The sequence below is a fragment of the Cynocephalus volans genome, chromosome 7 (genome assembly GCF_027409185.1).
Source record: "Cynocephalus volans isolate mCynVol1 chromosome 7, mCynVol1.pri, whole genome shotgun sequence".
NCBI lineage: Eukaryota > Metazoa > Chordata > Mammalia > Dermoptera > Cynocephalidae > Cynocephalus > Cynocephalus volans.
The window spans coordinates 89,072,370-89,095,592 of record NC_084466.1 but is presented as its reverse complement, the minus strand read 5'-3'; the positions used below and the strand labels follow the sequence as shown (position 1 = coordinate 89,095,592).

General features: G+C 39.8%; 1 protein-coding gene across 1 annotated transcript in view; it reads right to left on the bottom strand.

Moving 5' to 3' along the window:
- Positions 1 to 1,175: 1,175 nt before the first annotated feature.
- CENPJ (centromere protein J) overlaps positions 1,176 to 23,223 on the bottom strand; it is a 59,550-nt gene continuing 37,502 nt past the window's right edge. The window contains exons 9-16 of the mRNA XM_063102873.1: positions 12,737 to 12,979; positions 9,744 to 9,828; positions 5,590 to 5,654; positions 5,252 to 5,362; positions 3,957 to 4,097; positions 3,795 to 3,879; positions 3,595 to 3,715; positions 1,176 to 1,449 (exon numbers count right to left, since the gene is read on the bottom strand). Of these exons, the coding sequence (XP_062958943.1) occupies positions 1,257 to 1,449; positions 3,595 to 3,715; positions 3,795 to 3,879; positions 3,957 to 4,097; positions 5,252 to 5,362; positions 5,590 to 5,654; positions 9,744 to 9,828; positions 12,737 to 12,979 (1,044 nt within the window). The 3' untranslated portion in view covers positions 1,176 to 1,256. The remainder of the gene's footprint in view (positions 1,450 to 3,594; positions 3,716 to 3,794; positions 3,880 to 3,956; positions 4,098 to 5,251; positions 5,363 to 5,589; positions 5,655 to 9,743; positions 9,829 to 12,736; positions 12,980 to 23,223) is intronic.

Sequence of the window (23,223 nt, the reverse complement as noted above, 5' to 3'; positions counted from 1 at the left end):
ACAACACTTGTATAGTTGTGAGAGGTTTTATAGTATATGTACATAGTAGTGGAATTTGCGGGGTCATGGGGTAACTGCTTTCTAAAAACTAGTTTTACCAGTTTACTCCACCATGAGTCGTCTGAGTTCCTTGCCAGCACTTGGTGTAGCCACACCTTTTTTTTTTGCTGGAATATAGTAGTATAAAAAGGCATCTCATTGTTTCAGTATGCATTCACTGGTTTATTAGAGTCAGAGAGCATTCTGCCACTTGTTTATTGCTTCTTGATATCCTTTGTTCATTTTTCTGTTGAGTTGTTTGCGATTTTCTTATTGATTTGTAGGAATTCTTTATATATTCTGGATAGTAATCCTTTGCCACATATAGGTATCTTCTCATCTGTTCGGTATAGTAGAAACTTTTCACAAAGTTTTAACTCATTTATCAGCCTTCTCCTTTAAGGTTTGAGTCATTGTCAACACTTATTGTCCTACTGCACTAAGTGACAGGTAAGGTCTATCTAGACCAATCTGTAATTAAATCTACAAGTAGGTAGGTGGCTTGCCTGTCTTTAAAGGACACCTTACTTCTGTCAGCCTACAGTTTTATCAATGATAACATCGAGGTAGCTGTGGTTCATCAGTTAACACAAGCTATTACACCCTTCCACTCATGTTTCCCATTTCTGACAAGTTAGTCAGCCTTCTTGTAACTGCTTTCTCCTATGATTATCTACTACTTGTATTACTGTTTGACTTATTTGTATTCATCATTGTAACTTCCCATTCTATATCAATTAATGAACCTCTGCAGTAGATCAAATGCTTTAATCTTGGTACTAATTTAACATTTTGGCTAGAGACACATTCACTTACTCCTTGAGCACACTTTCTGTCAAGTCCATGTTCTATGGCCGATGTGCCTGTGGGACATCCATGTGAAGTACTTTGTGCACTTGTTGGTTTTTATAACCATCTCCAATCAATAAAAGCACTCATTATTTTCAAAACCTATAGTTTATAACAGAGATAAAGTAATGATGCTTTCCTTAGTAAAAGAAAGACAGGGTAGTGAATTATACAAAAGCTTTCCTTGTGCATTTCAAAGAATATAAAACTGAACAAGATGCAGTGTAAACTTTTATTTTAGAATCCAAACATAATCTTTACAATTTATATACACACATACACTCACACACACAGTCTATATAAGTTAAATGTATATTGTTTAAACAAGAAAATCAGTGTTACTTCATGATTAAGGCACACAAGGAGCATTACAATTCTGTGTCCATGAGAACATTACCATCCTTGTCCTTAACTCTTATTCGACCAGATGTGTATTTGGTTTCTTGATGACCATTTGTATACACAGTTTTAACTGTGCCATCTGGATATTCCCGTCTCTTGAACTGGGCAGTATGGAGTTCTCTTTGGCCATTATTAAACTCTATGATTTTGTTGCCATCACTGAAAAATTTAAAATAGAATTTAATCTCTTAAAAAATATGAAATATACAACAGGAGAACTATTTAAAAGTAGCCTTTTGATTCTGGCAGTTATTTCTTATCCTAGAGACCTCTCTAGGTCATTGTCCCTACTGCAAATTCTTTCTACAATGTTTCTGCTTCAGGCTGATGGTTGCAGTTATCAGATGGGCATTTATATGTACCCATGAAAAGCTTGTTTTAATAAATTTATATTTTCACCACCAAATGTTTTTTCTTTTGTTTTGGTTTTTCTTATTTTTTCACGTCTTCAGCCTCTAAAAGGAATTGATCATGTATTAAAACTCTGGTTACTTCGGTTTTGACCCTCCTTTTCACTAAGTTGAAAACCATCTGGGTGCATCCTCTATATCAGGTGGGGAAGAGAGATATTCCTGCGAAGGGGCATGATCACACTTCAGATCTATTTTGAAACAATGGTACAAAAAAATAATATGAAAAATAGTTAACACCAGGTTGATTTCTTGACATGTCTGTGGAACCCCCAAATACAGGTATGATGTGCCATCATAAACACAAGCCTGGGCTAATGAGTGACAATCACCACTTCTGAACACAGATAAGCAGGTGCTGGCACTGTGAGGTTTTTTTCTATGAATGGCATGGCTCTGTACCACATACAAGTGAGAGACACAAAGCCACTCACAGCTGCTCCTTGACCAGTGCAGTCCCTGCCCCCCTGAAGTGTAAGCATCACCTGAGAACTTGTCAGAAATGCAAATTACTGGGGTGGAGCCAAGCAAGTTGCATTTAAATAATCCACGTGATTTTAATTCATACTAAAGTTTGAAAACCATTGCTGAAAGTCAAAAATGCCAAAATAATCTTGAATGAACTAATATAATAATATCTGGAATTTGCCCGAGTATAGATGAAAAAGATTGGCGTGATGTAATACTAGTTGAAGTTGGATGTATGGGTACCTAGCATTTTCATATTTTCTCTACTTTTTGTTATAGAAAATTTCAAAATTAAGAGTTAGAAAACTTGAAACATTTTTGAAATCATTCAAAACATACTGTACACATAAGTTTTTCCTCTGACTTTAGAACAAATTGCTATTTACTTAGTCGAGCACCAGATAAAGTTTCAAACCACATTAAGGGAAAAACACTATCATGACGAGTTTCCACATTATCCGAATGTAGTGTTTTTACCTTTTTTTTTTTTTTTTTGCCAAGTGATTATATCACAGGATTCAGGTTAGTTAAATGTAACTATAACATGTTATTTGTATCAAGGTTAATGGATATTTAATTGTCACACTCCAGGAAAGGAGGATGAAAACTTAAAATACGCCACTGGATGTGGCAAACCTATGCCCTAGTTTTAATTAAAATGGTGAGCATGAGGAGCTCTTTATCATGGGCTGAAGAAGCGTCTAACTTCAAGAAATGTAACTCTCAGAAGGATAAAGAAAGAGGTTGTTGATTTTAAAGAAATGGATCAGGGAGGCCAGAGTAAAGAACTTATCCAGCTGGGGCAGACAGATCCAGAAATTCAAAATACGAGCAAGAGGAGATATAGTCTAACCGTGGTGCCACTGTTTGGTCATTCTTAAAAACTCACAGGACAACCTTCCTTCTTTCTGTCTCATTCACGTTTTCTTTTCTTTTCTTTTTTTTTTTTAAAGATGACCGGTAAGGGGATCTCAACCCTTGGCTTGGTGTTGTCAGCACCACGCTCAGCCAGTGAGTTAACCGGCCATCCCTATATAGGATCCGAACCCGTGGCCTTGGTGTTATCAGCACCACACTCTCCCAAGTGAGCCACGGGCCGGCCTATCATTCACGTTTTCAAATCTCACCAAACATTTCTAGACAAATACTTGCCATTCCCATTTCCTGGAATGCTGTACGAGTACAGACTACCTCTACAGCTCTAGGCTAAAGACTAACTGTAGATTATGTAGCAAAATCGTTACCAAGAGCCTACCTATCTCAAACTAGTTCTAAATGCCAAAATGCTGAGAACTTGTCTCACCTATTTTCAAACTCACTGAAATTTTGAATGACTTATAGACAAATATTTTAGATTTTTAAATATTCAATTGGTAATAAACACTGAGCCATGAAAATCTAGAAACAAATTTAAAAGGTGTCATACCGTTGTACTCTGACAATTGTACCATCTGGAAAAATGCTTTCTTCTTGTCCATCAGCAAATAAATTTTTAATAGTCTGGTCAGGAAACGTGATTTCTTTTCTTCCATCTGGGAAATGTTTTTCTGTTTTAAAAAGGTTACCATAAATATTTTTTAAAGGAGGGAAAGAATTTAATAAGGAGTAGGAGCAGCGAGTTTGTACCTATTTGTCCGCTGGAGAAATGTAAGACTTCCAGGCCTTGCGGGTAGGTGGTGTGGGTGGTCCCGGCCGCTGCATAGTAGTAGATCTGTAAAGACACACGTCAGCGCGCCCTTCCCGCAGAGGCGGGGCAGCCACCACGGAAAGGCCCCTGCGGGAACATACCACTCTCTCGTCTGGCATGACCTGCTTCACGTCACCGTTCAAGAAGGTGAGGGTGATGGTCTTCCCGTCCGCACCCACTTCCTTCCGCGTTCCATTGGGAAACAGAATAAAACGGCACCCGTTGTTACAAACCTTTTCCACCTTAGAAAAGCACAAGTTATCAATAGGTAAGATTTCCTCCTGACACCATGTGATCAAAATATACCTACCTCTCTTCCTAATTGCCTACTTTGATTTCTTAATAATAAAAAGTAAAACATCCTCCAAAAAATGGAATAGGTCCTTTATTTCATCAGAGGTTGCAAACTGGTGATTTTCTTGTCTTTATCGTGACCGGGCACTCAGCCAGTGAGTGCACCGGGCATTCCTATATAGGATCCGAACCCGCGGCGGGAGCGTCACTGCGCTCCCAGCGCAGCACTCTACCGAGTGCGCCACGGGCTCGGCCCCAAACTGGTGATTTTCTAATCTCAGTCCTTTTCCATTTATTAGCCATAATTCAGCTAAAAAAAAAAAAAAAAAAAAAAAAAAAAAACACTTTTCGTCATCGGTAATGTTCCCCTGAAGTCGACTTTGTACAGGAAAGTCACTGCTTCCTTTTGGTGGCTGTTATTTGTCCTCCTTACATTCCTCAAAGCCAGCAGTGAAATATGGCCCTATCATTTCAATTAAAATGGATCAGACTAGGGTATTTGAAAAAGTGAATTTTCCATATACTTGAGGAAAAATTCCCTCATCACTTCCCTGTACCCTATGTATGTCCCTTCCCTTTTCACTGCCTCTTTTAGCTGGACACTCAGTGAGGCAGTTTTCCCACTCAAAACTTTCCTACAAACAAGACAAAACTGTGCAGGATGGAGCTGGAGAAGGGGGCCCCGACCTGGGATAAACAGAAGAAAGGCTGCAGGAAAGGAAGGCCTAGAATGAACTGAGGCTTTTAAAAGGAGGTAAGGATTAGGCTGGCAGGTTAGCTCAGAGCATGCCAGCCAGCCACACAAAAAAAAATAAAAATAAAAAAGAGTTAAGGATTACAAAGGCTTTCGTGCTGTTTGGGGCAAGAACGAAGTTTAAACAAAGGGACTGTCTTCCTTCTTTTGCTGTGTATCTCTCAACTAGAAACGGCCACTAAACGCGTGTCATGCTCTGAGCACTCTGAGTGGAGTCCGAAGGTTCAAGCTCCAAGGCACTGAAGTGAAGCCACTGTTAACAGATCATCTGTTCTAGAATCTGTTTCAAGTCTATTTTAATCCATATTTATTTTTTATAGAATTCATTATTTAAAAATCTTTTTTAACCTTTCCATCAGGATGATAGATTACTCCCTGAATTTCTTCGTTTTCTTCCTTCTCTTCATATTCAGGATCAGGAAAGTTCACTGACTCAAGTGGCTCCCCGGGCAAGGCAGCCTGTAAGAACAAGACATTTGAAGCAGCTAAAAGTTGTTCCTAAAGCCAGATTCTAAAATTACGGGGTTCTGTGACTAGTGTTGGTGTTATATATAAAATGTTAAATAAAAAGTCCCCTTTATACATGGTTTAGAAACTTAAGTCAGTAAAAAAAAAGGAACAACTCAGCAAATCAATTTCAAGCCCAAGTAATCTATGTCTGAATATATAAAAATAGAAAGATTTACTTGTCCCTTATCCAAATTGCCTAAATCACGAGGTGGTACAGACTTGAATCTTCGAGATGGATTGCCTGTTGGAATATAATTGTCAGAGTTAGTTTTAATATTTAATTGAAAATTTTAAATTTACTAGTATGGTCAAACATTTCCTTAGTCTATATCCTTCTTTTGTGAACTGTTGTCCTTTAACTATTAATTAAGGAAGTCTTAGTATTTTTCTTTACTAATTTGTAGGAGTTCTCCATTATCTAAATTCAAATATTTATTCAGGTACTTAAGTCCTGGGTGACCACAAAAAACAAAGACAATGTCTGTTCTCGAAGATTTATAATTCAGAGGAAGAGATGGGTACTCAAATAACCTAAGAGATAGACCCAAAGGTATTTTGGAGATAGTCACAAGGACTGTTAATAAACTAGCTGTGGAGACAGATAAAAGGCAACCAAGAATACATGGACCAAATAACTGGATACTTAATCAAAACCTAAGTGCCCTAATGGCTGTGGTCTAAGCTTTTTAGATCACGAGCAGCACACACCAATCCGTAACACACACATTATAAAATAAACATGCAAACATCAACAACAAATTGAGGTGAATTTTTAAAAATGTATTGAAGCGCTAACATTTTCTTCTTACGTGCCAATGAATCATATTGTAAACACTCCCATCTTTGAAACATTTTAAGCAAGTGCAAGAAGCTGACTGACATGTTAAAAAGTATAATACTGGATGTTACAGGAGATTAGCCTGGAAAATAAGTACAGAGGCAGGAAGGCAGCCAGGAGGCTGCTGGGCCTGCGAGAAGGTTGTGTGGAGACAGAAATATTTCCATTTCACCACATAAAATCACTGATTCACAGGTCCCAAAGTGCCAAGTCTGAGCAATTTCATATAGTTCAACAGAAGTAATGGATTCAGAAAAAACATGAGAGGCTGGCCAGTTAGCTCACTTGGGAAGGCATGGTGCTGATAACACCAAGGTCAAGGGTTCAGATCCTCATACAGGCCAGCCGCAAAAAAAAAAAAAAATCAAAAGGATGACTCCAGGAATTGTTGAGAGTGGAGTTTAGGAATAAAAGGAAAAAGAAATCAGGGAGTACACAGAGGTTTGACTTGAGAAAATGCATAGATGGTGACAAAGCCCTGGAAATAGCAGGAGTGCTCTGTTTTGGATGTGACACAGGAAGTGCATCATCCTCCACCTCACTGGGTACCTGTGCAAAGCAAATTATACAGTCATGCATCATTTAACAGGAGGCCTTCTGAGAAATGCGTCATTAGGCAATCTCGTTGTTGTGCAGACATCATAGAGCATACCTACACAAACCTGAATGGTACATCTACTGCATGCTTAGGCTATATGGTATGCTGCTCCTACATGAGTAATGTGCTGCACTATGACGTTACCGAGTGATAGGAACTTTTCAGGTCCATTATAATCTTATAGGACCACCATCATATGTGTGGTCCATCATTAACCAAAACATCACTATGTGGTGCATGACTGTACAATTAGAACTATGTTACATAAATCATTTCTAATCTTATAATGACCTCCAGAGAAAAGATTATTCTCACTTTATAGGTGAGAAAACAAAGGCTGAGAGGTTAAATAATGTGCCAAGGTTGTCAACTAATAAAAGGCAAAACCACAATCATTACACACATTGTATACATGTATCAAAATATCCCCATAAATATGTATAATTATTGTGTCAATTAAATATATATATTATAAAATAAAAATTTAAAAGAACCAGGATTCAAACCCATTATACTGTGTATCAAGTTTAATTCTCTCTCAGGCTGATTATGAACTGATATTAACTTGAACCCTCTTATGTATCTACCTCCTGGGCAGAACAGGAGCACGGCCTGACTCCTGGGCACAGGCTCACCACGTGGAGGCTGTCACACACACCTTACAAAAAAGTGGCACAGGAGTGGGGAAAGATGAAAACAGGTAATAAGTGGTGCTGGAATAGCTGGTCTAGATGCTATTGGAGGTGTGTTTATGACCTCAAGATAGGAAAAGACTTAAGAAATGGTACCGTACGGGAAAAACAACTTCAGCTACATTAAATTATGAATTGGGTTCATCAAAAGGTACTATAAAGAGTAAAAAGACAAGCCAGACTGGGAGAAGATAGTTGCAATATATGTAGATCATGATGGGGGAACCCTCTCATAAATCAATAAAGAAAAAACCTACAGAATAATGGGTAAAAGACCTGAATGAGCTCTTTTCAAAAGAGGAAATCTAGATAGCTAATAAGCAGAGGCAAAGTGTTGAGTGTTTTTAGCAATCAGGAAAATGCAAATTAAAACTACAATGAGATACTGTTACACCCCTACCTGACTGGCAAAAACTTAAGTCTGACAATACCAAGTACTGACAAGGTGTGGAGTAAAATAAGCACTTTTATCAATTTTAAGAGTGTAAAATCATTTTGGAAAATATTTTGGCAAAATCTATTAGTGTTAAAGATATTCATACCAATTCCCCAGTCATTCCAGTCCTGGATATATGCCCAGAGAAGTGAATGTATGTGCACCAGACAGATACAAGGATGTTCATGGCATCATTGTTTAACATCCCCAAACTTTTTGAAAAATGCATATATCAACAGAATAGTATACTGTAATATATACAAAAGTGGAATCCTACCCTGCAGTGAAAACTAGTGAACTAGAGGCTGCAGATGTATAGGAACCAATCTCAAAAACATGATGTTTAGTGAAAGATAACACAGGAACGTACATACACAGTATGATAAAGCTCAAAAAGTAGTGAAATATTTTTTAGGGCTGCACTAGAGGAGTTTAAGCTATATGAAAAAGTAATACCGTGGAGGGGCAGTTCTGGGATGCTGCAAGTCTATTTCTTACCTAGGTGGTGGTAAGCCAAGTAGCATTTGCAATATAATTATCAAATTGCATATGTTATATCTACTTTTCTAAATTTATTTCACAAAAATAATTTTTAAAAATTTTGGGTAAAGACCCAGATGTGAAAGCAAAAGTTCATAGATGAAAACAGTACATTTATGACCTGAGGATTGAGAAGAATTTCTTAAAGTCATGAAAAGCAAAACCCAGGAAAAAGACTAATAAATTCAATATTAGAAGGAAAAACATATACATAAAAAACACAAACCAAAAAGCTAAACCCAGATGGGGAGAAGATATTGGCAGTGCTTGTAACAAATGAAGAATTAGTATTATTAACTTCAATAAGGAGAAACATATAAATGGGCAAAGAAAATGAACCAGCAATTCATAAGGAATCTCAAATGCGCGTTAAATGTAAGAAAAGACGCTTGCATGGCCTTACCAGTGATCAGGGAAAAGGATATTAAAACTACACCGAACCAATATTTTGCATTTGACTAGCCAAAATTTTAAAGTCTGACCAGATCAGGCCGGCCTGTGGCTCACTCAGGAGAGTGTGGTGCTGAGAACACCAAGGCCACAGGTTCGGATCCTATATAGGGATGGCCGGTTAACTCACTGGCTGAGCGTGGTGCTGACAACACCAAGCCAAGGGTTGAGATCCCCTTACCGGTCATCTTTTGAAAAAAAGTAAATAAATAAATAAAGTCTGACCAGATCAAGTGTTAGCAAGTATAAAGAGTATATTCTGCTGATAGTAAAAGACTGGTACACCTTGTAGAGCAATGGGAAAACCTCCTAAAGGGCAAGCACAAGCCTGCCATGCCCAGCATCCTACTCTTGCTGCATATCCTGGAGAGGCACGTGGTCAGGACACGCCCTGCAGCCTGCTCATTATCCTGCAAAACGGGAGACCGAATGCCCATCAACAGGAACACTCATTGTGGAAGTACAAAATCAACTGTAGTTTTTACGTGTTAATCACATTATTAATTAATTGTAATTGCAAGTCTTACAATATTGGGAGAAAAAAGCAAACCACAGAAGGACACAATGTGAAACAATACTATATTGATTTATGGACACAGTATAGTAAAAGAAAAAATAAGCACAGAATGCTATCAGGGTAGAAATTAACTGGGGAAGTAAGATGATGCACAACGGCTTCAATTATATTGACAATGTTTTACTTCTTAAATTGGGTATAAATTCTCTGTTCTTTGTATTCTGAAATATTTTAAGAAAGACATTATGCAGCTTCTTACCTGGCATTGGCAAATAATTTTTCTTGTACTTTTCTAGCTGGGTTCCTGAAGAAATCTGACTCTTTTGAAATCGAACAGATGGGTTCTATAGTTTAAAAGATAATTTTGAATATAAAATAAGCATTAGTCTGCATATGAGTACACTAAGTAAAACTAAGAACTTTGCTAGAGATCAGAAGGCTGTAGTTTTGTTCATTTGTGTTTTCCTTTATTATGATAGGCCAAAGAAAACTAGCTGTTATCAAGAGATGGACTATATACACACACTCCTTCTGACACATATTCATTCTTCAAGTTAGGACACAGCAGGCCATGTAACCTACGCTGTGTTCTCTGGCTGTCACAGATCAGTGGAGGGCAGTGTGGGCCTGAGCTCATAGTGCTCAGGGAGGCGGGGTGGGAGGATTGTGGTCACACTCGCTGGGACAGAGTGTGGCTGAGAACACGGCTCCACTGCTCAAGCTCAGAAATCTCCCTGCCCCCTCGCAACCCCCACCCTAGCCAGGAGATCACACCCTGCTGCCTGCCAGGAGATGATATTTTGCTGCTCAATAGCTGGGCCTACTCCTCCTCCAGTCTGTTCTCTGTCCTGCCTCAGCTATATACCCTGACAGGCCAACCTCAGAGCTATCAATAGCTGCAATTATCAATAACTGCAAAAATCTCAATTTTAAATCATTCCACTTACAAAGTTCCAGAAGGTGGGCCACTCTACTAAATAATTAGCCTGGTCTCTTGGGAAAGTTAATGCCATTTAATAAAAAGCCACAATATTTATGAATGAGAAGCCATGATTTCTGCAATTATCTTCAAATGATTCAGCAAAACATAAACAAAACTATAGCAAGATGGTCACCATGGTGGAATACAGGAGGATGTTCAGGTGTTTACTGTACTATGCGGTCACCTATTCACTATTTTGGGACGGAGAGACAGAGCTGGCACCATATTGTCTTTCCCGCACATTCCTCGCACACCCAGTACCCTGACCCAACAGCACTTCCAGCCCCGGCTGCAGTGCGCAGAGCCCTGTGTGGGGGACACTCCCGCCAGCAGGCGCTCTTCCACCACACCTCCACGCCCCTGGCTTGGTGGCATTCACTTGGACGATCGCTCCTCTGCTAAAATACAGCTGCCACTACCCAGAAAGCTGAACAAAAGAGAACCGCTGTGCACAGTTCGCACTTCAAACGTGCAGTCCCTAATCTCCAGGGCCCGGGTGCAGCCCGGGGAACCAGACTCCCCTCCCGGCCCTCTGTTTCCTCTGGGATGCCTACTGCTCGCTCTCTGCCATCTCCTCACTCAGGGCGGTGACAGCACTGGCAGGGATCTGCCTACCCACCGCCCCCACATGAGCTCCACTGAGCCCAGCCCGCTCGGTCCCTCGACCGCCTCCACTGCCCGCGGCGCCTCCTGCCTCGGGCCACTGACCGGTCCTGGCACACACAGCACCTGGCAGTTTCCACCGTAACAAACACAAAGGGCGCCGCCCTGCAGCCCCCCCGGCCTCCACCGCCTGCAAATCTCACGTCCCAGGCCTCCGCGCTCCTGGAGCCCCGAACACGACCCGGCCACGCCTCGTCCCCTCCATGGCGACCCTGACGGCCACCCCGCCGCCACCTCGCCCTCACCTCGCTCCGTGGCAGCCCTGGCACGGGGCCACTGTCCCCTCGAGGTGCAGCCTTCACGGTCCCTCTGCCCGCCCTGCTGCTCCCACTGCTCGCCCCCGCACCCCCAGCTCGGGTGGTCTCTCCGGGCCCGGGTCTCTACCCACGCTCTGATGGCCCCGAGGGTCTGCCTACACCGGAGCCTGTCCTGGGCCTGAGTCGCTGCCTCGTTAGCAGCTCTACGTGACGTCCAGGAGCATCTCAAACTCGCCCTGTCCACGCCTGAGCTCCTCTATCCATGGAAAACGCCGCTCTCTTCCTGGGCCTGTCACACCCCGCGCCGCGGCCAGAGTCACTCCTGACCGCTGTCGCTCCACTGCCCCACGGCCGCCCCGACCCTCCACCCGCCTGGTTCTGCCCACTCCCTCCGGCTCCCCCGGGCACGCAGACGGGGGTCTCCCACAGAGCGAGGCCGCCGTCCTCACGCAGAACCCTCCAGGGCCCCCCCGACCTGCGGAGGCTCGACCTGGCTCGTCCTGCGGGCCTCTCACCGCCACTTCCCCACGAGCCTGCCCAGACGGCCGCCCAAACTGCACCCCCACCCCGACAGCGCCCGCCTGGCTTCTCCCTCCTCCCAAGCGTCACCATCTCACCCACCCGTTTTACTTATCCGTCCTATTTATAGTCTTTCTCCCCTACTAGAATATAAGTTCCATGAGGGCAAGGAACTCTATGTTTTGTTCCAGGCTGTGCCCGAGGCAGTGCCTGGCACCTCCTAATTACTAATATAGACGAATGAAAGAGCAATTACTTGATTAAAAAGGATCCCGTGCATGTGACTCTGCAAAGACTTCAGGAGACCTGTTTTGGCTCAGATGCTCTGTCTATGGTGGCATGCCTCCTTTACAAGAATTATAAAAATTCGCTGGCCAGTTAGCTGAGTTGGTGAGACCCCAGTGTTATAACACCAAGGTCAGGGGTTCAGATCCCCACACCGGCCAGCCACAAAAAAAAAAAAAAAAATATATATATATATATATATATAAATGAATTGTAAAAGTACCTGTACATAGCAATGCCTGAAAAAAATTTTTTTTTAATTGTGGTAAAAAACACAGCACATAAACTTTAACATTTAACCATTTTTAAGTATGCAGTTTAGTGGCTTTAAGTGCATTCACACCGTTGTGCAATCATCATCACCATCCAGCCACTGAATCCTTTTCATCTTGCAAACCTGAAACTCTGTACCCATTAAACACTAACTCATTCCCCCCACCACCTAGTCCGTGCTCCTACCATTCTGCTTTCTGTCTATAAATTTGAATGCTCAAATATTTAACACCACCCCTAGAACTGACAAAACCAGCTGGCCTCCAGACCTACCACAGACTCCTCTTTTTTCATGGCAGTCACACACTGATCCATCCTGGGGCTGCTCTCAATGGCTTCTGCTTTCTTCCAGGCATCTAGTCGGAATCTCTCCATCACTTTTATCCCTTCCCGAAGGTCTGTGTTCTCTCTGACCAACATTTCTATTTGGCTTCTGAGACGGCCGTGTGTACTTGACCATTTTGCTTCCTTTCTTTTCCAATCTTCCTGTAAATCTGCTATTTGCTGTTTCAAAGCCTCTCAAAGAAAAAAAAAAAGCATTACTAGAATTAAAACAATGCAACAGAAGAAAAGAGACACATCAATAAAAAAGAGTAGCAAGCCAGCATAAACAACAAAAAAGGGAAGGATTAGTCAATAAATGACATTTCAAGAACACTGGATTTTTCAAGAGAGGGAAGTAGGAGATCAGGTTAGAGCTTCACCTCATACCATCAACAAGATTAATTCCAGAAGTCAGGAGAAAGAAAGAAGCAGACAGCACTTTAGAGTTCACTGCAATAACACTGCCATGAGGTTACAAAGGCCTAGCCTAAGATATTCAATGAAAAAGAAAGGGATCAATTGAAGATATTTGGTGAAGAAAAAATTAACAGGAATTCTTGAATAATAAAAGGAAGAGTTGAGAAAAAGAGAATATAAGGTTCCAAAGTTGAAACGACCTGCCCTATTTGGAATTTATGAGGAGAAATAGGTTTTAAGAAAATGAGTTACTTTAGAGGGACTGAGTGAAGAAACTACTGGAAATGCCTAGAAACAATGTGCAAGTGCGAGATAGAAATCAAGACTGCTGTCAGAACTAGGACAAGATCAACCACTTACAGAGCAGGTGTTACGGGAGCAGCCAAGAGGAGAGGAAAGGACAGAAGCCAAGAAGCATCTACCCCAAAGCATGCTCCACTGGGAGTCAGGAGGAGAGGTAGGTGCAGCCGGGGAGGAAGGGATGTGCGAAAGCCCGCACTGCGTCTCCCAAAGCTTGGGCTGCAAACCTGCCGCATGAAGAGGCAGGTGCACAGGCCTGTGGCTCAGAGACCCAGCCGGCACCAGCCGTCAGCAGTCAATGAAACCTTACACTCTTTGAAAGTGAGAGTGAAGCCACATGCATCAGGATGCTGGAAAACTCAGCATGAATTCCTGACTTGAGGAAGTTGTCACACCCCAGGTCCATCAACGTAGCAGCCCTCAGAGAACCAGACATTCAGAGCAAAGAAGCCGGGCTCTGTGGGGCATGGTGGATGCCAGATCTGAGGTAAGTCTTTTTTAAAAAGGCAAAAACCAGATGGTCTGAAATGACCAGTTACATGAAGCAGAGACACTTTCAAAACTTCAAGGAAAGTGCTAAAGGACTAGGGGCTCCCACTGACCAAGTTGGGACCACTTGAATACCAAAAGGGAAATTTCATAATTTTTTTTTTATTGAAACACAACTGATACACATATTTGTGGGGTACAGAGTTGAATATCCATACCTATGTATAATACGTGATGATCAAATCAGGATAATTAGTATACTCATCTTTACAAAACATAATCATCCTTTGTGACTCAACCAATTTCTTGCTATCTGCCTCCCCCTCCCCCTTTCCCAACTCTAGTAAACACAGTTCTGTTCTTTCCTATCAAAAGTTCAACGTATTGGGCCGGCCCCGTGGCGCACTCGGGAGAGTGCAGCACTTGGGAGCGCAGCGGTGCTCCCGCCACAGGTTCGGATCCTATATAGGAATGGCTGGTGCGCTCACTGACTGAGCGGGGTGCGGGCGACACCAAGCCAAGGGTTGTGATCCCCTTACCGGTCACAAAAAGACAAAAAAAAAAGAAGAAGGAAAAAAAAGAAAGTTCAACGTATTATTGTGATTGTTGTTTCTTTCCTTCTTTCTTATTTATTTTTTAGCTACCACTTATGAGTGAGGATATGCAGTATTTTTCTCTGTGCTTGGCTTATTTCACTTTACATAATTTTCTCCAAGTTCATCCATGTTGCTGCAAATGGCAGAATTTCATTCTTTTTTATGGCTGAGTAGTATTCCATTATGTATATATACCACATTTTCTTTATCCAGCTGTGATGGACATTTAGTTTGGTACCAACTCTTGGCTATTGTAAATAGAGCTGTGATAAACATGTGAGTGCAGGTGATTGCCATTCCTTTCAGTATATACCCAATAGTGGGACTACTGGATCATATGGCAGTTCTATTGGGAAATTTCATAATTAACTGAGTTTGTGAAAAGCTATGAATCAATAATGATGCGTGTAAAGTCCAGGAGGATGGAAATGCCTTATTCATCACCAATTCCCACATGCTTAGAAGTGTCTAGTACATGAAGGCTTCTCAATAAATTTGTAGGATGAAAAATAGCAAAATAAAAGTTAATATTTTTTTGAAATAACTATAAAATAAAGGTTAAATGTATCATCACTTCAATTTTCTAATGCTATAATAATTAGAAGAATATTAATAAATACAGGTTTGCTTCCTATTAAACAAACACGTTTTTTAAGTATATATTTACACAGTAGAAGCATAAGAAAGGATAAATACAGGAAACTATCAATAAGCCAAATAGTGTAAGAAAGGGCCGGCCCGTGGCTCACTCGGGAGAGTGTGGTGCTGATAACATCAAGGCCCCGGGTTCGGATCCCATATACGGATAGCTGGTTCTCTCACTGGCTGAGTGTGGTGCTGACAACACCAAGTCAAGGGTTAAGATCCCCTTACCGGTCATCTTTTTAAAAAAAAAAAAAAAAAAAAAAATAGTGTAAGAAAGAGAAGAAACTGTACCAAAACCAGAACAAAATAATAAATACCCACGGTAACACAAGATAACCAAGTATGAAAAGGGTCCAATACTTAACACCTAAAGTTACATAAAGTAAGAAAGTAGAAAGAGGGTTCAAGAATGAGTTCCAAAACAATAAAAAAATCTAGCATCCTAAAGACAGAAGCTACCCCAGCAACCCATCCCTCAATGGGCACTGGCCAGAGCTTCCTGCCCAGGCTTGTGCTGCCCACTGTAAAGCCACCAGCCACATGTGACTATTAAGACCTGGAAAGGTGGCTAACGTGTCTGAAAAACTGAATCTTTAATCTTTTCTATTTTTAATTAAATTTAAATAGCCACACATGGCTAACGGCTGGCATCCTGGACAGCACAGCCTTGGAGAGTCAGAGGGTCTGCTATCTGAGGCAAAGGCGCCAGGGTGCAGCGAAGTGAAACCCACAGTTTATTCACAGACAGTAAAGTAGAGCTACAGAAAGAAAGCTCGTCTGCTCTGGTTTGAATCACCTTGAAAGAAGTAATTAGGTGCTGAGCTACGAGGAAGAGGCAAAGAGGGAAAAAAGAAAACCCATCTCAGAACCTTGGGTAGTCTGAGGAGATTTTGTTTCTCCCTCCATAACACAGCAAAGTATCAAAAGTATCACTCTAATCCTAGGAGATTTAGAAATAAGAAAAATGAAATGACAAACCCATCATGCAAGTATTTTACAATAGGCTATGGTTTCAGGTGAAAAGTTTTCTGATACCTAAAATTGACTGTTTTAAGGATGATTTAAAATTATTTGAAATGCTCACAAAAAAAGCTATACTAAATTTGTAACTATAATTCAGATTTAAAATAGACTGAATTAAGTTAAACATTAATTTTGAATCTTTTATCTATCAAGCAAAGAGCAAAAATGAAAAAACAAGAAAAAAAACACACTCTAAGAATTGCTAGTGGAATTAAAAATTGGCATATTTATGGAGGGATAATCTAGCTATATCTATGAATGTACACACTCTTCAACCTAAAAATTACACTTATAGGAATTTGTCCCCCACATGTGCTCCAGAATGTGAGCTATGTAGGGACAGGGACTGATTTCTTTTGTTCACTACTTATTCCCAGGACATAGTGCTACACAGTAGGTACTCGATAACTGTTAAAGAAGTAGAAGAATGATTGTGACATTGTGAGAGATGATGTTTGTACAAGGTTGTTCAGAGTACACCACTTCTTGTAAACAGAAAAAGAATGGAAATAACCTGAAGTTAGTTAGTAAATTATAGCACATCCATACAATGCAATTCTATGCAATGATAAAATGAGGATGCTCTTCATGTTAAGATACAGAATGATTTCAATGTACTACCATGAAACAGAACAAAGCAAAAACCCAGGAATATATATATATGTTCTTCCTAAAAATTTCTCTGGAAAGATACAAGAGAGTGATAACACTGATTACCTCAAGAAAGGTGCTTTAGAATGCAAACAAATCAACTGAAAAAAAGACACCTCTGCACTATCAGGAAACTGAATATGGACTAAGTTATTCAATACTATTAACGAATTATTGTTAATTTTGTTAGGTATGATAAAAGCATGGTAATATTTTTTAATTTTAACTTACACTATAGTCATACAGACTCATATGGTACAATCTGATATTTTGATACGTTAAATAGGTTGTTTAATAATCAGATCAGGGTAGTTAATGTATCAACCACCTCATGCATTTATCATTGTGGCAAAACATTCAAAAGCTTCTCCTCTAGCTATTTTGTAATATACAAAATTTAACTGTAAACCACTGTCACCCTACTGTGCACTAGAACATCAGAACCTATTCCTCCTATCTAATTGTAATTTTGTGGGGGAACTGTGGGAAGATGGCGGACTACAGGAACCTAGGGCGCGCTCCTCCTGCAAGACTAGAAAAGGTCCACTACCACCACTGCCTCACTCAATGGTGACATGTAACAACCCAGGTCCATAGGCCGCCTTCCCACAGTGAGCTTCATCCTTTCCCTGCCGTTGCTGCTGCACCAGCCAAACCAACTGCAGAAGGAACTCCCACTGATGCCCACGGACTAGCCACCCTGCTGGGCACAAGACCCCTGCTGCTCACACTGACACCACCCATCTACCTTTCAGTAACAGCCCTAAATGTAAATGGATTAAATTCCCACTCAAAAGCCAAACTGGCCGAATGGATTAAAAAACTAGAACCAACTATATTCTCTCTACAAGAGACTCATCTCACCTATAAAGACACACACAGACTAATAATGAAGGGATAGAAAAATATATACCACACAAATGGAAACCAAAAACAAGCAGGAGTAGCTATTCTTATATAGGATAAAATAGACTTAAAAAAAAAAACACAAAAAAAGACAAATAAAGTCATTAAATAATGATAAAAAGATCTATCCAGCAAGAAGACATAATGATCAAAAATATATCTGCACCCAAAACTGGAGCACCCAGATATATAAAGCAAAAAGTACTAGACCTAAAGAAAGAGATAGACCCCAATACAATAATAATTCAGGACCTAAACACCCCTTTCTCAATGTTAGACAGATCGTCTAGGCAACAAATTAACAGAGAAGCACAGGATTCATCCTGAATATCACCCTCAAGAACAGGAATGAAACAGAGATGCCCACTCTTGCCACTCCTATTTAACACAGTATTGTAAGTACTAGAAAGAGCAATAAGGCAAGAGAAAGAAACAAGGGGCATCCACATAGTGAAAGACGAAGTCGAACTGTCCCTGTTTGCAGTGACATGATCATATATATAGAAAAACTAAAAGACTCTACAAAAAAAAATTCTTAGAGCTGATAAACAATTTCAGTGAAGTTCCAGAATACAAAACCAACATGCAAAAATCAGTAGCATTTTAGTACTCTAACAACAAACTAGCAGAAAAAGAAACCCTAACCCTAACCCTAACCCTAGCCAGACTTACTAAAAAAAGAAAAGAGAAGACCCAAATAACAAAAATCAGAAACAAAAAAGGGGATATCACAACTGATACCACAGAAATACAAAGAATCATTAGAGATTACTATGAACACTTATACACCAACAAATTTGAAAATCTGGAGGAAATGGACAAATTTCTAGACACATACAAACTACCAAGATTGAACCAAGAAGATACATAAAAACTGAACAGACCAATAACAAGCAACAACATTGAAGAAGTAACCAGAAATCTTCAGAAAAAGAAAAGCCCAGGACCAGATGGGTTCACTGCTAAATTCTACCAAACCTTTAAAGAGGAATTAATGCCAGTTCTTTCCAAACTATTCCAAAAACTGAAACAAATTATTCTCCCAAATTCATTCTATGAAGTCAGCATCACCCTGATACCAAAAACCAAAGCTACAACAAAAAAAGAAAATTAAAGGCCTATATCCTCAATGAATTTAGACACTAAAATCCTCAACAAAATACTAGCAAACAGAATACAGCAACATATCAAAAAGATTATACATCATGATCAAATGGGATTCATCTCAGGAATGCAAGGATGGTTCAACATATGCAAGTCAATAAGTGTGATACACTACATCAACAAAGTCAAGAACAAAAACCATATGATCATCTCACTAGATGCAGAGAAAGCATTTGACAAAATTCAATAGTCCTTTATGATAAAGACTCTCAATAAATTAGGTACAGAGGGAAGGTATCTCAACATAATAAAAGCCATATACAATGAACCCACTGCCAATATCATCCTGAATGAGGAAAAGCTGAAAGCTTTCCCCTTAAGATCAGGAACAAGAAAAGGATGCCTGCTCTCTCCACTCCTTTTTAACATAGTATTGGAAGTACTTGCCAGAGCAATTAGATGAGAAAGAAATAAAGGGCATCCAAATAGGTAAAAAGGAAATCAAACTGTCCCTGTTTGCAGATGACATGATTCTATATATAGAAAGCCCAAGAGATTCTACCAAAAAACACTTAGAGCAGATAAATGAATTCAATAAGGTTGCAGGATACAAAATCAACATACAAAAATCAGTAGCATTTGAGTACTCCAACAACAAACTAGAATAAAAAGAGATCAAGAAAGCAAGCCCATTTACAATAGTCTCCCCCCAAAATAAAATACCTAGTAATAAATCTAACCAAAGAGGTGAAAAATTTCTACAATGAGAACTACAAATCACTACTGAAAAAAATTAAAGAAGACACTAACATATGGAAAGCCATTCCTTGTTTGTGGATTGGAAGAATCAGCATTGTGAAAATGTACATACCACCTAAAGCAATCTACAGATTTAATGCAAGCCCCATCAAAATACCAATGACATTCTTCACAGAAATAGAAAAAACAATCCTAACATTCATATGGAACAACAAAAGACACCAAATAGCCAAAGCAACCCTGAGCAAAAAAAAAAAATAAAACTGGAGGCATTATACTACCTGATATCAACTATACCACACAGGTGTAGTAACGAAAACAGCATAAAAACAGACACTTGGAACAATGGAACAGAACAGAGAACCCAGAAATCAACCCACATACTTACAGCCAACTGATCTTTGACAAAGGCACCAAGAGCATACACTGGGGGAAAAGACTGCCTCTTCAATAAATGGTACTGGGAAAACTGGACATCCATATGTAGAAAAATGAAACCAGACCTGTTCCTCTCACCATATACCAAAATCAACTCAAAATGGATTAAAGATTTAAATATATTCAAGACATATTTGAAACTATAAAACTCCTAAAAGAAAACATAGGGAAACACTTCAGAAAATAGGACTGGGCAAAGACTTTATGATTAAGACCCTCAAAGCAGAGGCAATAAAAGAAAAAATAAATGAATGTGACTATATCAAACTAAAAAATCTTCTCCACAACAAAGCAAACAATTAACAGAGCGAAAAGACAACCTACAGAATGAGAGAAAATATTTGCAAACTATGCATCTGACAAGGGATTAAACAACTTAATAAGGAACTCAAACAACTTAATAGTAAAAAAACAAATAATACAATTAAAAATGGGCAAAGGAGCTGAATAGGCATTTCTCAAAGGAAGATATACAAATGGCCAAGAGACAGATGAAAAAATGCTCAACATCGCTAAGCATCAGGAAAATGAAAATCAAAACCACACTGAGATATCATCTCACCCCAGCTAGACTGGCCATTTCAAAAAGACAGAATAACAAATGCTGGCAAGGATGAGAAGAAAGGGGAACCCTCCTACTCTGTTAGTGGAACTGTAAATTAGTGTACCCATCATGGAAAACAGTATGGAGGTTTCTCAAACAACTACAGATAGAACAGCCATAGGCCCCAGCAATCCCATTGCTGGGTATATGCCCAAAGGACTGGAAATCATCATGTCGAAGGGATATCTGCACTCCCATGTTTACTGCAGCTCTGTTTACAATCACCAAGAGTTGAAACCAACCTAAATGTCCCTCAACGGACCACTGGATAGGGCAAATGTGGGATATATACACAATGGAATACTACTCAGCCATAAAAATGAATGAAATTCTGCCATCAACAGCAACATGGATGAACTTAGAGAAAATCATTGTATTAGTCCGTTTTGTGTTGCTATAACAGAATACCTGAGACTGGGTAATGTATAAAGAAAAGAGGATTATTTGGCTCACGATTCTGGGACAGCTGCATCTGCGTGGGCCTCAGGCTGCTTCTACTCATGGTGGAAAGCGGCAGCCAGTGATGGGTACAAGCAGATCACATGGCCAGAGGAAGCAAGAGAGAGAGGGGAAGTGCCAGGTTCTTTTAAACAACCAGCTCTTGTGGGAACTAATAGAGTGAGAACTCACTCATTACTTCCCCCACCTAGGGAAAGCACTAATCCATTCATGAAAGATCTGCCCCCGTGACTCAAACTATCACACGGGCAATCAGATTTCCATGAGTTCTGGGAGGACAATACATCCAAACTCCATCAATTATGTTAAGTGAAATAAGCCAGGCACAGAAATACTGCATGTCCTCACTCATAAGTGGGAGCTAAAAAAATAAACAAAGAAAAAGAAAAATACAACAATCATAATAATAAACTGAACTTTTAAGAGGAGAAAACAGAACTGTGCTTACCAGAGGTGGGAAAGAGGGAGAAATCAGTAAAGGGTCACACAGAATTACATTGTGTAATGATAAATATACAAATTCTCCTGATTTGATCACCATATATTGTATACAACTATGAGTATCAACACCTGAATATAAATACCTTTATAAAAGAATCCACAAACCAATTATGTTTTAATTTTTTTTTAAAAAAGTGGTTGCCAGGGATTGGAATGAGGGAGGGATGAATAGGCAGAACACAGAGGATTTTTAGGACAGTGAAACTGTTCTGTATGATACAACATTGGCGGATACATGTCAATATACATTTGTGAAAACTCAGAATGTATACCAAAAGTGGCTTGTAATGTAAACTATGGACTGTGGATGATAATAATGTGTCAATACAGGTTCATTGATTTTAACAAATATACCACTCTGGTGCAGGATGTCGATATCAGGGAGGTTGTGCATGTGTGGGGACAAGGAGTGTACTGGAACTCTTTGTACTTCCCACTCAATTTTTCTGCAAACCTAAAACTGCTCTAAAAAAGTCTTTTTTTTTTTTTAAATAATAATTTTGTACCCACTGGCCATCCTCTCCCTGTTCCCCCCAGCCCTGAACCCCAGTCTCCAGTAACCACTGTTCTATTCTCTACCTCTCTAATATCAACTTTTACCCCCATAGATTCCACATATGAGTGAGGTTCTGTGGTATTTCTCTTTCTGTGCCTGGCTTACTGCACTTAACATAATGTCCACCAAGTCCATCCATGTTGCTGCAAATGACAAGATTTCATTCTTTTAATGGCTGAATAGTATTCCATTGGGTATATATACCAATTTTTTTTATCCATTCATCTGCTGTTGGACACTTAGGGTGATTCAATATCTAGGCTATTGTAAATAGTGCTGCGATAAACATGGGAGTGCAAATATCTGTTCAACATACAACTTCATTTCCCATAGGTATACCCACAATGGGACTGCTAGATCTAATGGTAGTTCTATTTTTAATTTTTTTGAGAACCTCCAAACTGTTTTCCATAATGGCTGTACTAATTTATACTCCCACCAACAGTGTGCAAGTGTTCCCTTTTCTCCATATCCTTGCCAACACCTGTCTTTTGTCTTTTGATAACAGCCATTCTAGCTTAAGTAAAGTGGTATCTCTTTGTTGTTTTCATCTGCATTTCCCTGACGATTAGTGATTTGACCACTTTTTCATATGCCTGGTGGCCATTTGTGTGTCTTCCTTTCAGAAGTTGTCTATTAAGATCCTTTGCATATTTCTCAATTGGGTTATTTCTTTTTTTGCTGTTGAGTTGTTTAAGTTCCCTATATACTTTTGATATTAACCCCTTGTCAGATGTATAGTTTGCAAATATTTTCTCCCATTCTGTAGGTTGTCTCTTCACTCTGTTAAGTTCCCTTTGATGTGTAAAAGCTTTTTAGTCTGATGTAACACTTCACTATTTTTGCTTTTATTGTTTGTGCTTTTGAAGTGCTATTTAAAAAATCTTTGTAGGTTGTTCTCCTATGTTTTCTTCTACTAGTTGCATAGGTTCAGGTCTTACATTTAAATATTTAACCCATTTTGAATGGATTTTTGTACATGGTGAGA